Consider the following 14,197-nt stretch of genomic DNA (forward strand, 5'->3'; position numbering starts at 1 on the left):
AACTTTAGTTTTCAATTTAAGTCAGATCTTGCCATGATTCTGCCCTTTGATCTCCAAACTTAAATGGCTTCCACTCTCACTCAAAATAAAACCCATCATTTCACCATGGGTGGCCTGGTTAACACTATGACATGTCTTCCACTCATGTTCTATTCACTTACCCTTTGAACCACCAAGCCTACTCCTTTCCTCCACCAGAAATTCTCTTCCCTAGAGATTCAGAGCATGCCACCACATCTCTCACATTTCTGCTCAGATGCCACTTTATTAGTTGGTACTTCTCTCACTAACTACTTCATATAAAAGTTGAACATCTCCTTTCCTTTCTCTACAATTTATCCCTTTTTTTTTTTTTAAATAGAACTGACCACTTACGAGACACATTACACAATTGGTCATTTCTTTATTTACGCCCTCTAGAATTCCATCATATTTCCTCTGTTTCTTTATTGTATCCTAGGAACCTAGCATAATGCCTAAAATATGGTAGACAGTATTGGTTAGTTGACTATATGATGGTCAGCAAAGTCCTCACTAAAGAAGTGAACTTTGAGTGACAAGCTAAAGGAAGTGAGAGAGAACCACACAGATATCTGGAGGAAGCATGTTAATCAGAAATGACAGCAGGAGCATGAGAGCCAACATATGAATATGCTTGGAGAACCTAAGAAAGAGTGAGGAGACAGGCAGATGGCATAGTATGAGCAATGAGTAGAAAATTAGACAAAGCCAGTAAGGTAGTTGAGAGCCAGATTACGCAGGTCATTATAGGCTATATAGAAGAAAACACTGAAAGTCGCTTGAAATGTGATGGTAAACTGAGTGTCCTGATCAGGTGAGTTACTTGATCCCTGCTATTGAGTTCTGAAGCACAGCCATGGATGCCATGTGAAGACGTTGCAAGAGGGTGAAGAACCAACCGCCCATGCATATCTTCAAACTTACCCAAGTGTGAACTTTGAGAACTGGCACAGGGCAAGATTTAGATTCAGGAGGATCCATTCATTGCCCATTTTAAGTAGGTGACCTCTCACTTGTTTGGAGTTAGTTTTCCTTAAAAGTGGGATGACCTGGGAAACTGGGCAGCCTCATTTTATCTCTGTGTATTTTTCTCATAGCTTGACGAAATGTGACTTGGAAACTTATGCATGTAAAGAAATCGCCTCTCTCCTCATCAGCAGCAAGCCGAAGAAACTGACCCTATCCAAAAACCCACTGAAGAACAATGGGGTGAAAATCCTATGTGATGCTTTGCTCCATCCAGACTGTGGTCTTGAGTCACTGGTGTAAGCCAGCTTAGATAAGCCCATTATGTAGAAGTTTGGTCCTGAGCATTAATGTCCAAGCTTGTGGTCAAAACATAATGAGAGAGAAAGTATAGTGGCTGAAAACATGGTATTTAGAGTCAGCCAGGTCTGAGTTATCATACTTTTTTTTTTTTTGGTATTTCACTATTTTTGTTTGTTTGTCTTTTAGTTTGCACTTCTTGGAGTATCTGTGTTATTATTCTTGTTGGGCAACCAATTTTCACCACAATGTTGGCAAAAATATATGTAGCTTTTCTCAGCTTGCATCTCGCTGTCATGGGATGGAGTCACAACACTCTCAATCTTCTGTCTTTGGGGAGAGAGTTAAATATGGTGCCAGGTAGGTTCCAAACATATCTGGGCCATAGCCAACTGACTTGATAAGAACAGGAAATTTATAGTTACTTTAACAATAAGTAACTATGATTGATGTCTCGTGGGATGTGATGTTATTGAGAGCACAAGGAAGAATGCCAAGGAAAGAAGAAGGTATGGTGCTAGATTGCCTTGAAATAGGGACTTCTGTTTTCTAATTTCTACTTCTTTCAGGTTGGCAGACGATGGGCTGTGTCTATGTTTCTTATTTGTTCCAATTACATAAGAGAATCTTTTTCTCTGTTCTGGAAAAGTTGCTAGAAAAGCAGACTATCTCACATGGTTGAGACATGGCAAAAGATGAGGAAAATATGGCAAAAGTAAGGCATAAAACTACAAAAATACTAAAGGAAACAAAAGAGACTAAGTAGCCCAGTACATTTTTAAGTGTAATAAAAGCAATGCATTAAAAATGTACCTTCTCATGAGTCTGTTTGTCTTGTTGGTTTTTTGCTTTCAATTTAATATCCCACAAATGAGTGAAAACATATGTTTCTCAACTTATTCTGTCTGACTTATTTCACTTAACATGATTACCTCAAGATCCATTTATTTTGTCACAAATGGTAGTATTTCATCTTTTCTTATGGCTGAGTAATATTCCATTGTATGTATATACCACCACCTCTTTATCCAATCATTCGTTGAAGGGCACTTAGATATGAAACATTTTTCTTTAAATTTTTTTCAATCATTTGAAAACATAAATACAATTCTTAGCTGATAGCTGTACAAAACAAGCAGATAACTAGATTCAATCCCTAGGATGTGTTTTGCATGCCTTTTTCTCATGTGAGAACAAAAACCTGGTGTGGTCCTTGCCAGCTTTTTTTTTTTTTTTTTTTTTTACATAGAAGCTAGAGATCCAGGTTGGAAATGAGTAAACTTCTGATTAATGGGAGAAAATTAAAATTTAAACTGTGTATACTACAAAGTGCATTTCAAATCTAGGACCAAAAGGCATTAGGAATGCCTTCTGTGTTTACCTTTCCTCTGTTTTCAAAAATTTCCACAGTTCCTATGTTGTAAGCAGCAAAGTCACCATTTTAGAATAATGCAATTTAAAAACTATAAAGAATAGGTGGATTAAATGTAACCAAATATATCGAACAATGAGGATACCAAGTTGTAGAAGTAATTTCTATAGGGTTATCCAATTAGTAGGAGTTTGATTTTTTTCATGCCCCATTCTATATTATCCAGCCCCATGTCTCCCTCTCTGTACTATTTCAGGTCTTTCAAATTTTTCTTCCCAGGAAGAAATTTATGGATAGAGATCTGGGCTATCCAGCAGAAGGCATAGAGACATGTGTGGATTTGGGACAGATGGTCAGATATGATCCTCTTTCACACAGTTAAACTGTGTTATTGACTCAGTGCTTTTTTTTCCCTTGTAATTCCACGCAGGCTACTCTTCTGTTGTCTCACTAAAAACTGTTGCAGCTCCCTTGGGAGAGCCCTCATGTTCAGCAAGACTCTGAAACATCTAGATCTGAGTGCAAATTACCTACAGAATCATGAAGTATTGGTTCTAACTCTGCCCTTACTGTTTCCAACCTGTCAATTACAGGAGCTGGAGTAAGTCTTGCCATGGCTTTCTTGGATGACTGTTGCTACCATGTAAGGGTTTTGGGTGGTGTTGGCAACAGAAATGAGAAAAGTCATTGACAGTCGTGTCAGGGATGACAAGTGTTATATAAGGGATGTGAGAATGTGTGCTCTCTACAGTATGCAGCATAAGAGCAGGGTAAGATTTTTTCTGGCAAAATCTTTTAGCTGAGAAGTAGCAGAATCTGCAAAATCCCTTAGATTGTCGTTCGTCACATGGAGAGGTGTTCCTGGGCCAGGCCCAGCTGGACATGCCATGGGGAGGTGCTGCAGAAGGAGGGCATCCAGAGACTCAGCTCTGACCTGGCTTACATATTTGTGGGGAAGGCAACATCTTTTGAAGCAGGCTTTAGTGAGGGCATCTTTATTGAGAAATAGACATTGGAAAAGGGATATGTTAGGAGTACAGCTGGGGGAGGTGGTCATGCCTGAGCCACTAATATGGGCCAATAATACTATGCCTCTCTGTGAAGCTAACTCAGTTGGATTGGGATGGCCTTTGACCAAAATTTCCAGGATGAAATAATTAATAGCCTTCTCCAGCCTTCTGAGTGTTTGTCCTCCATGATGCTAAACAGACAACTTTTTCATATTCCTCCAGAGATGCTGAGCTGTCGTTTGTCTGAAAAGTTTTTAAATTTTGTTTATTCTTTAGAGTTATTGACTTTGAAGTAGTTCTTTGAAAATGTTCCATCTCGAATGTCTTTTTCTTTTTTTCGGCTCATAAATATGAGAAAGCTAGACCATCTCCTGTTCATAAAGCAGTAACACCGTGGCCTGTGAGCCTCCTGAACCAAGTCCTTCATAGGTTTGTATCATAACATAACCAACACTATGGTATATGGCGTTTATCTCGAATTTCTTTCTGCCTTGCACTTATAATTTAAATCCAAGGTTCTATCTAATTTTGTGGGGATAGGCAGGTTGAGGATAACAGAAAATTCTGGGGGAAAATAACTCTCATTTTTTCTTGCTTTGGCCTTTACTTTGTGCTCAGTAGTTTGAGGTAAATTGACTCAATGCTGTACACTTTGTCTGTTATGAGTTAGATGGTAAATATCTTGGGTTGTGGATTATGTGGTCTCTGTCACAACTACTCAACCTAGCTGTTATACCTCAATAGCAGCCATGGATAATACATAAATGAGTGGATATGGCTGCATTCCAAAAAACTTTATTTATAAGGGCAGTAAGTTGGCCCAATTTGGCTCATAGGCTGTAGTCTGCTATAGATTCCAAGCTCTCTTCTGTCACCCTTCCAAAGGCACCTTTACTATAACTTTCTATTTCTTCTATTGCCTACCCTAACCTATGTTGGAGCTGTCACAGGGCCAATAAAACCCTGCATTGTTCATCATAATTCCCATCCCTCTAAGTTTAAAATAAAGATAACAGATATATGTTATCTTTATTTTAAAATTACAACAGTAGTTGGCAAGCCTTCGATGCTCCATAACTATTGAATGAATAAACTGGATTTCCCGGTATCTGCTTCAGTCTCCAAGTATTCAACAAACAATGACTGAATGTGTATTGGTCACACCAAATTAGATAGAACCATGGATTTAGATTATAACTGCAAAGCAGAAAGAAATTTAAGATCAGTCCTAGGCCATAGTTTTGGTTATTTTCTGACACGTCTATTAAGTGATCTAGTGCAGGAGTCAGGGGCCATAATGTCACTATTTTATGACTCTTGTAGGTGGTTGGGATACCTCAGTAAACAAAACAAATATCCATTTCCTAATGGATTTTGTGTTGGCTTGAGGAGATAGAAAACAAACAAAACATAAGTAAACCATGCATTGTGTTAGACCAGGGACCAGCAAACTGTGGCCCAGGGGCCCAATCTGCCCCTCTGCTCGTTTTTGTAAATATAGTTTTATTAGAATACAACCATTCACTTACATGTTGTCTATAATTGCATTTGTGCTACCATGGCAAAGTTTAGTTATTGTGACAGAAGCTGTGTGGTCCATACAGCGTAAAATATTATTTGGCCCTTCATAGGAAAAAGTTGTCAACTCTTGCATCAGACAGTAAAAATTGCTATGAAATTTTTAAAATTTTGTTAAAGTAGATCAGCATATGTGTTCAGGAGTGCTAATGGTGGAGTGTGGCCATCTTAAGCAAAGTCAGTCAACGTAACCCTTGGTGTCAAGGAAATTTGAGCAAAAACTTGGAGGAATTAAGAGACGGTCATACAGATCAACAGAGGGGAGTCTTCAAGCAAAATAAATAGCCAGAGTAGAGGCGCTAACATGGGAACAGCCTGCTTTGCTCAAGGTATATTAAGAAGGCCAATGTGGTGAGGCAGTGAGGAGAACTGCAGTAATAGACAATGTGGAAGAAGGGACATGAAGTGGCAGATCACAAAGGAGCATATGAGCAATTGTAAGGACTTCCTCTGAGTGAGAGGAAGAGCCATGTGATATGCTCTTAGTTATAAAAATGATATGTTCAGTTCTTCTCAGTGACATTGGTTTTTGACATGAGTACGGGAAGGCAGAAAAATGAACAATGGAAGTTATTGCCTAAAATAACTCTTTGGAGCTCAAGCTCAGTGTCACGAAAACATGGATTAAAAATGTCATCTGTGTCTTTAGACAACACTTAGTGTTCTGGCTTTGGCTTTCCTGTTTGTAAAATCAGGATGACAAGAGCCCTGTGACTACTGTGTGAGTTAATATGACTAACAACCTTGAATACTGCTGATATAAGTTTTCTATAAACAATATTGCTCTTGTCCCCACAATGAGTCCCCTGTTCATGGACATCATGAGAGAGGTACAAGAATATTTATCACTTCATGATATCGAACCTTTGAGAAAGGTGGTCGTGATTCCATCTCATATTTCTCTTCTGCAGGCTTTCTGGTTGCTTTTTTACCAATGATGTCTGTCAACATATTGCTTCAGCTATGATTAATAATCCAAACTTCAGGAGCCTGGAGCTCGGGAGCAACAATATAGGGGATTCAGGAATGGAGGTGCTGTGTAATGCTTTGAAACATCCCAGCTGCAAGTTAGAGAACATTGGGTAGGTCTCTGGGGGCGGAGGGAAGCTCCTTGTTTGGAGTTTGGAAAAACTTAAGGGATAAAAGGAAGTGGGTTGAGAAATGAAAACTCTCAGACGTAACGATCTGGTGTTTGAAAGGCTGCTCTATGGGTTGGCAGGTTATTTTGTCAAGAACTTGTGCAGATATTTGGTAAAAGAGTTCACACCCATGTGCTCTGCCTGCCATGCCTCTCCAAGGATGGGGCCCAATATCACTGTGCATCTCATTACTACAGGCTGGAAGAGTGTATGTTAACCAGTGCCTGCTGTGCATCTCTCACCTCCGTTCTTAAGAGCAGCAAAACTCTGAAAAAACTCAATCTGCTTGGAAATAAGTTGGGTGATGAGGGAATTGTGAAACTTCTAGAGGGCTTGGGACACCCAGATTGTATACTCCAGACAGTTGGGTAAGTTGGACTCTTATCTTCCTTGGTGATGGGGACAATTCCATGTTGAGATGGGTGGTCCAAGACAGACATGCAAGATGATGACAAATGTTTCCAGCTTCAAATACCTAAAAGAATAAGAATGGTCTCTGTTGGAATGTTAAAAATATCCATAGGGTATTTAGACCAGAGGACCCAGTCAATGCTGAGTAAAAAGTGACAGTTGGTATGACTTGTCATGCTTAGCATAGGAAATACTTAAATATACGATATTTTTAATCCCATCTTCCTACTTTCTCCTGCTTGGATGTATCTTTTATTACTAGAAAAGGGCGGGGGGGAGTCCATTTTCAGGATGTCATTGTGTAGCTTTAAATCCTGGGCCATTCAATGCTTTCTCATAGAGCAAAAATCCTCTGCCTTTCTGTATTTGGTGACTATTGCTGTGTAACAAATTACCACAGATTTGGTGACTGCACCAAAATCCATTCTCACTGACAGTGCACAGAAGTTCCCTTTTCTCCATATCTTCGCTAGCACTTACCACTTGTCTTTTTGATAACTGCCATTCTGACAGCTGTGAGATACTTTGTGTGGTTTTGATTTGCATTTTCTTTTTTGTTTCAATTTACATTTTTTCCAGTTTTATTGAAATATAATAGACAATTAGTTGCTCGTATTTATATTGTACAATTCAATGAGGTTTTTTTTCAATTATAGTTGGCATATGATAATATACCAGTTTCAGTTGAGCATACTGATCAGAGATCCACATAACTCACAATCACCCCACTAAACCTAATACCCTTCTTCCCCTTTACATATTTATTACAACATTAACCATCTTCCCCATGCTACACTCAACATCTCCATGTCTATTCTGCAACTATCCATTTGTACTTCTTAATCTCCTTTTTCACCATTCCCACAACCCCCATCCTATCTAGTAGCCCTCAAAATATTCTCTGTATCTATGTTTATTTCTGTTTCTGTTATTGTTGTTATTTATTTTTTTCCTTCAACGCCACATGTATGTGAAATAATGTGATATTTGTCTTTCTCCACATGCCTTATTCCATTCAGCACAATACTATCTAGGTCCATCAAGGCAATATCTTTTTCTATCCTCTTCCTTTTAGTCTGTGTGTGTCTTTTAATCTGAAGTGAGTCTCTTGTAGGCAGCATATGTAGGGGTCTTGTTTTCTTATCCATTCAGCCACTCTATCTTTTTGTTGGAGCACTTAATTCTTTTCCATTTGAGATATTTGTTGATAGAAATGTAGTTATTACCATTTTTATTCTTGTTTTCGATACATGTTTTTTCTTCTTAAAGAAGTCCCTCCAACATTTCCTGTAATACTAACTTGGCATCAATAAATTCTTTTAGCTTATTTTGTCTTGGAAGCTCTTTATCTGTCTTTTGACTCCAAATGATAGTTTTTCTGGATAAGGTATTCTTGGTTGTACATCCTGGGTTTTCAGCACATTGAATATTATGTATCAAGCCCTTCTGTCCTGCATAGTTTCTTTTGAGAAATCACCTGCCATTCTTATGGGTGCTCCCTTGTAGGTAACTAACCACTTTTCTCTTGCTGCTTTTAAGATTCTCTCTTTGTATTTAACATTTGGCATTTGAATTATGATGTGTTTTGGTGTGGGCCTCTTTGGGTTCCTAGTTTGGGGGGCTCTCTGAGCTTCATGGGATTTTATGTCTGTTTCCTTCACCAGGTTAGGAAAGTTTTCCATCATTATTTCTTCAAATAGTTCTCAACATCTTGTTTTTCTTCCAATATTCCTATGACACAGATATTTTTACATTTAATAGTGTCCCATAGATCCTTAAGTTATTATTATAGTCTTGGCTGCTTTTTTCTTGCCATTCTATTGAATATCTTCCCCATCCTGTATATCGGTGGTTCAACCCTCTTCTTTATCCACTCTGTTTATTCTATCTAATATACTCTTCATCTCAGATGTGTTCTTTGTTCTGACTGGCTCCCTTTTATAGTTTCCATTTCCATTTTTTATGGGTTTTTTGATCTCTTTGTTAAAATTCTCATTGAGTTCATCTATACACCCTCACACTGGGAGGGAGGTGGGCTCACCAGAGGAACAATGGACACCTCTGGCACTTCTGCCTGGAAGACAGCCTCACCTCCAGCCCTCACTCCGACAACTCAGAGTCTCTCTTGGAAGTCCCTGGTGCCCCCTGTGCAACTAACCCAGCACTGGTGCTCAGAGTGAGCAGATCTGTCGCTGCAAAAGTCTGCTCACAGACACAGCCCCGTTAAGAGGTGTCTGCAGCTGCCAGCTGCTGCTGCCATAGTCTCTGTCCCACTTAGCCACCCCTCCTACCTTCTACCACTGTAGGCTGATTAATTATTTTTCTCCCTACTTGTAGTGCTTCTGTTTATCTAGATCCCAGTCAACTTTCCTTGCTGTTTGCTCTGTGTTTCTGTCACAACTTTGATTTGGTCACAGGAGGAATGAACAAAGCCTCTATCATTTATGCCCCTTTTTTCTTTCTCCTTGATTTGCATTTTCTTGATGATTGGTGATGTCGAGTACCTTTTCATGTATTTGTTGGAAATTTTAATATCTTCTTTGGGAAAATGTCTGTTTTGGTCCTTTGCCCATTTTTTAACCGAGTTTTTTTGTTTTGTTTTGTTTTTGCTATTGAGTCGTATGGGTTCTTTATGTGCTTTGGATCTTAATCCTCATAGACATAAGTATTTATTCTTCCTATTGTCCATCTCCTTTCACTAAAATATAAGTTCCATGATGACAAGTATTCCCCACTTCAATGTTATACCTTACAACCTGGGTGCTCAATAAAAGTAAATTGGAGAAATAAATATATTTCAGATTGTAATGGTATCTGTATCTACACGCTAACTGAAATGTTCACATGCAGAGAGGGCACAAAGGAAACAAAAGTGACTCTGAATCCCCCTCTTTGATTTGAAGAAATTGGGTACAATATGATGATCATGGGCTCTGGATAAGTGGCCCTCTATACATTAACCATGTAAACATATTTTAGTTAAAAACTTTGACCTTTGGTGTTGTAGTCTGTAAAATCACTCATGGTATCATCTGTTGTGAGGATATAATTGCATGTGCATGTTAAGTATTGAGCATTGAGTTGCACAGTACCTATGTAGTTCATGTTGACTTGAATCTGTACTCCAAGTGGAATTCTTGCCTCATCAATGCTTAATGGAGACCACTCTGTCTACTTTAAGAATGAGGGTTTTCAATCTAGACCAGATTTTCCTTTTTCCTCAGAGGTCACGTGAGAGACTCTCAAGAATACCCAAAGATTAACATATGGGGAATGAGTCATTGATGCCACAAAGTCAAAATACAATATGTAGTATTCACAGAATTCTCCCTCTGTATTTTCCTCAGGCTTCAAATAAATGATATGGATGTAGAAACCATGAAGCTACTACTGACTGTAAAAGAAAAATACCAAACTGGTCTTCATTTCTCAATCTTGGGCTAAAAAGGAAGGCAGAGAAGTCAGCAGTAAGCTGTCGGAGCCAGCCGACGAAGTAATTCAGGGTACCTGAAAGGGGGAGCATGGACTGAGGAAAAGAAAGAAGACAGACAGAATTGCAGGAGGGATCACAGCTGTGTCTGTGTCCCTGAGTTTATTTAGAGCACAGTATTTATAACATTACAATAAGAAAGACAGTAGTCATTAATCAAGGTTAGCCAGATTACTATATCTAGTAGAAACAATGAGAGTCTCACAACTCAGAACTCTCTGCTAAACTGTTGCAAGGAATGTGCAGTGACTGCTATGTGAACAGTTACCTCCCGGTTTTTCCCAGCGCTTTACAATCTCAACTTCTTACATTGTTGCCAAGTACACAAATACCTTTGTTCCTTGTTATACGTTTTCACATGTCCATAAGTGGCTCCCCACAGTAAGCTTGGTCATCTAAGTCTTCCTCAGTCAATTCCAATGGTGCCCAACCTGACTTGGCATCTAATCTCTCACCACATGCCCAGAAAAAGTTTAGACTCGTGAAGAAGTCTACTACAGTTTCTCAGCAACTCCCTCAGTCATGTTCTACCTAAAATGTATTTGACATAAATCATGACCATGGCTGGGATGCAGGAAAATCAGAGTTATGGTTTCTCATTTGTATTTGTTTTGTGACTTGATCAAGTCAATGACTTTATAAAAGTTTCTACACTGTCCACAAGAGTAATGAAAGCATTATATGAAGTAATAAAAAGTCAAATTGCATTGAGAAAAAGTTTCTGTTTATCAAAGGGCAATGTGAAGTAAGAAATTGAATTGGAGACTCATAATCCTTTCATTCTTTTGTCTAGATGGAGTTATCAAGAGTATCCCAAGGTGTCCCGTGAAAAGAAATTGTTATCTTTCCTTCTTTCCTTTGTATTTCTATGTCAACTTCCATCCCTGATTTGCTTATGCCTCAACTGGTATTTGTTCCCTTCTCTTACACTTCTCTGCTCCCAAATTCAAGAGTGTCCTATAGGGTGAAGGGTGACTTCCCCCTAAGCTGCAGAGCAATGTGACGTATGTGTGATCTCAGAAAATCTTCTCCCTTTTATTATTTCTTTCAAAGGAGAGAGCTTGACATTGGGCATCCTTGAATAACTTTTCCAGCTCTGACACTATATTTACAGTACCCTATTTCTAAGCATTTGGAGCTACTGTATCTAAGATAGACTCAGAAGTAAAAGTGGACAATTAAGTTGAGTAGTTATGCAGTAATTAGGGGATGAAAATCTTTTTTCTGGAGTACAAGTACTGTTTTCCGTAGTAACTGAACCAATTTACATTCCCACCAATGATGCATGGGGGTTCCCTTTTCTGCACTTATCTCTTGTGATTTTTTAAATAATAGCCATCCTAACAGGTGTGAATTGATACCTCCTTGTCATTTTGATATGTATTTCCCTGATTATTAGTGATGTTGAGCACCTTTTCATGTACCCGTTGGCCATCTGTACGTCATCTTTTGAAAAATGTCTATTCAGTTCCTTAGCTCATTTGTTAATTAGGTTATTTGGGTTTGTTTTGTTTTGTTTTGTTTTTTTGCTACTGAGTTGTAGGAGTTCCTTATGTATTTTGGATTTAACCCTTTATCAGATGTATGGCTTGCAAATATTCTCTCCCATTCTGTAGGTTGCCTTTTCACTTTGTTGATGGTTTCCTTTGCTGTGCAGAAGCTTTTTTGTTTGATGCAGTCCCACTTGTTCTTTTTTTTTTTTTTTTGCTTTTGTAGATTGTGTTTTTGATATCACATCCAAAAAAAAATCATTACCAAGACCAATACCATTTTCCTTGTGTCTTCTTCTTGTAGTTTTAGAGTTTCTGACCTTACATTTAAGTCTTTAAACCATTTAAAGTTGTATGTGGTGTGAGATAAGGGTCCAATTTCATTCTTACTGTGAATGTCTAGTTTTCCCAATACCATTTATTGAAGAGCCTATCTTTTTCCCATTCCTGACACCCTTGTGGAAGGTTAGTTGACCACATATGTCTGGATTTATTTCTGGCCTTTCTTTTCTGTTTCCATATCTCTTTTAATAGCCAGTAGCATAGTGTTTTGATTACTGTAGCTTTGTAAGTGTTTTGAAATGAGGAAGTATGAGGCCTTCAGCTTTGTTCTTAAGATTACTTTGGGCTATTCGAGGTCTTTTTGATACAGATTGCAATGCATCTGTAGATCACTTTGGGCAGTATGGACATTTTAACAGTTGTAATTCTTCCAATCAATGAGCACAGAATGTCTTTCCATTTACCTGTTTTCTTTAACTTCCTTCATCAATATTTTGTAATTTTCAGTGTACAAATCTTTCATTTCTTTGGTTAAGTTTATTTCTAAGTATTTTATTCTTTTTGTTGTTATTGTAAATGGAGTTGTTTTGTTAATTTCCTTTATAAGAAGTTGATTGATTGTGTATAGAATTGTTGTTGGTTTTGCATCTTCAGGGTTTTCTACATATGTGACCATGTCATTTGCCAATAGATAATTTTACTTCTTTTCCAGTTTAAATGCCTCTTATTTTTCTTGTCCAATTGTTCTGGCTAGGACTTTCAATACCATGTTGAATAGAAGTGGTGAGAGTGGGCATCTTTACCTTGTACCATATCTAAGAGGAAAAGCTTTCAGTAACCACTGATTATGATATTAGCTGTGGGATTTTCATATGTGGCCTTAATTTTGTTGTTCTAAGTTTTTCTGTACTCAGTTGTTTGAGAGTTTTTAATCGTGAATGGTTATTGAATTTTGCAAAAAGATTTTTTCTGCGTCTTTTGAGACAATATTGTGATTTTCAATCTATTACATTCATTAGTTTATATTTAACCAACCTTGCATCCCAGAAATAAATCCCACTTGGTCATGGTGTATGAGCCTTTTAATATATTGTTCAATTCAGTTTGCTAGTATTTTATTGAGAATTTTTGCATCTGTGTTCATTAGAAATATTGGCCTGTGGTTTTATTTTCTTGTGGTGTCTCAACTGACTTTAGTGTCAGGATGATGTTGACATCATAAAATGAATATGGAAGTATTCCCTCTCTTTTATTTTTTGGAAGTGTAAGAAAAATTGATTTTGATTCTTCTTTGAATGTTTGGCACAATTCACCTGTTAAGCCATCTGGTTTCGAAATTTTCTTTCTTGAGAAGTTTTTGATTACTGATTCAATCTCCTTATTTATTATTGGTTCGTTTAGGCTTTCTATTTCTTCTTGACTCTATCTTGGTAGTTTATGTGTGTCTTGTAATTTATTCATTCTTTTAGGTTATCCAATTCATTGGCATATAATTGTTCACAATAGTCTCTTATGATCCTTTTTATGTGAGGCATTCATCGTAAGGTCTCCTTTTTCATTTCTGATATTGAGTCTTCTCTTTATTTCTTAGTCTACATAAGGGTTTGTTGAGTTTGTCTATCTTTTCAAAAAAGAACTCTTAGTTTTGATTTTTTTTTTTTAGTGTTTTCATATTCTCTATTTGATATATTTCTGCTCTGATCTTTATTTCCTTCCTTCTGCGAGCTTTGAGCTTAGTTCTTTTTCTAGTTCCTTGAAGTGCAAAGTAAGATAACTTACTTAATATCTATCTTGTCATTTATTTATTTTTAATTTGTTTCAAAGCCTTTCTTTTTTTATTTTTTTATTACAGTGACATTGGTTAACGAAATTTAGTAAGTTTCAAGTGTATAATTAAACAGTAAGACATATATATATTATACACATTAGTGTTCACCACCCATAGTTAGATTTTTTTCTGTCATGACACATTTGAGCCCTTTTACCCATCTACTTCCCCCTTCCCACCCACCCTCTGGTAACCACTGGTCTATTGCCTGTATCCATGAACCTCTGTTTGTTTGTCATGTTTCTTTGTTTCTTTTTGGTTTATATCCCACATATCCCACCTATCATGTGGTTTTCAACTTTCTCTGTCC

The 14,197-nt window shown here is 37.6% G+C and overlaps 1 protein-coding gene across 1 annotated transcript in view; it reads left to right on the forward strand.

The window, feature by feature from the left end:
• Nucleotides 1-11,116, forward strand: part of NLRP11 (NLR family pyrin domain containing 11) — a 36,391-nt gene extending 25,275 nt beyond the window's left edge. Inside the window, 7 exon segments of the mRNA XM_011379316.1 lie at nucleotides 1,119-1,286; nucleotides 3,090-3,260; nucleotides 6,159-6,329; nucleotides 6,584-6,754; nucleotides 10,145-10,204; nucleotides 10,206-10,290; nucleotides 11,081-11,116. Of these exon segments, the coding sequence (XP_011377618.1) occupies nucleotides 1,119-1,286; nucleotides 3,090-3,260; nucleotides 6,159-6,329; nucleotides 6,584-6,754; nucleotides 10,145-10,204; nucleotides 10,206-10,290; nucleotides 11,081-11,116 (862 nt within the window).
• Nucleotides 11,117-14,197: the final 3,081 nt, after the last annotated feature.

Source organism: Pteropus vampyrus, unplaced genomic scaffold (assembly GCF_000151845.1).
Source record: "Pteropus vampyrus isolate Shadow unplaced genomic scaffold, Pvam_2.0 Scaffold357, whole genome shotgun sequence".
NCBI lineage: Eukaryota > Metazoa > Chordata > Mammalia > Chiroptera > Pteropodidae > Pteropus > Pteropus vampyrus.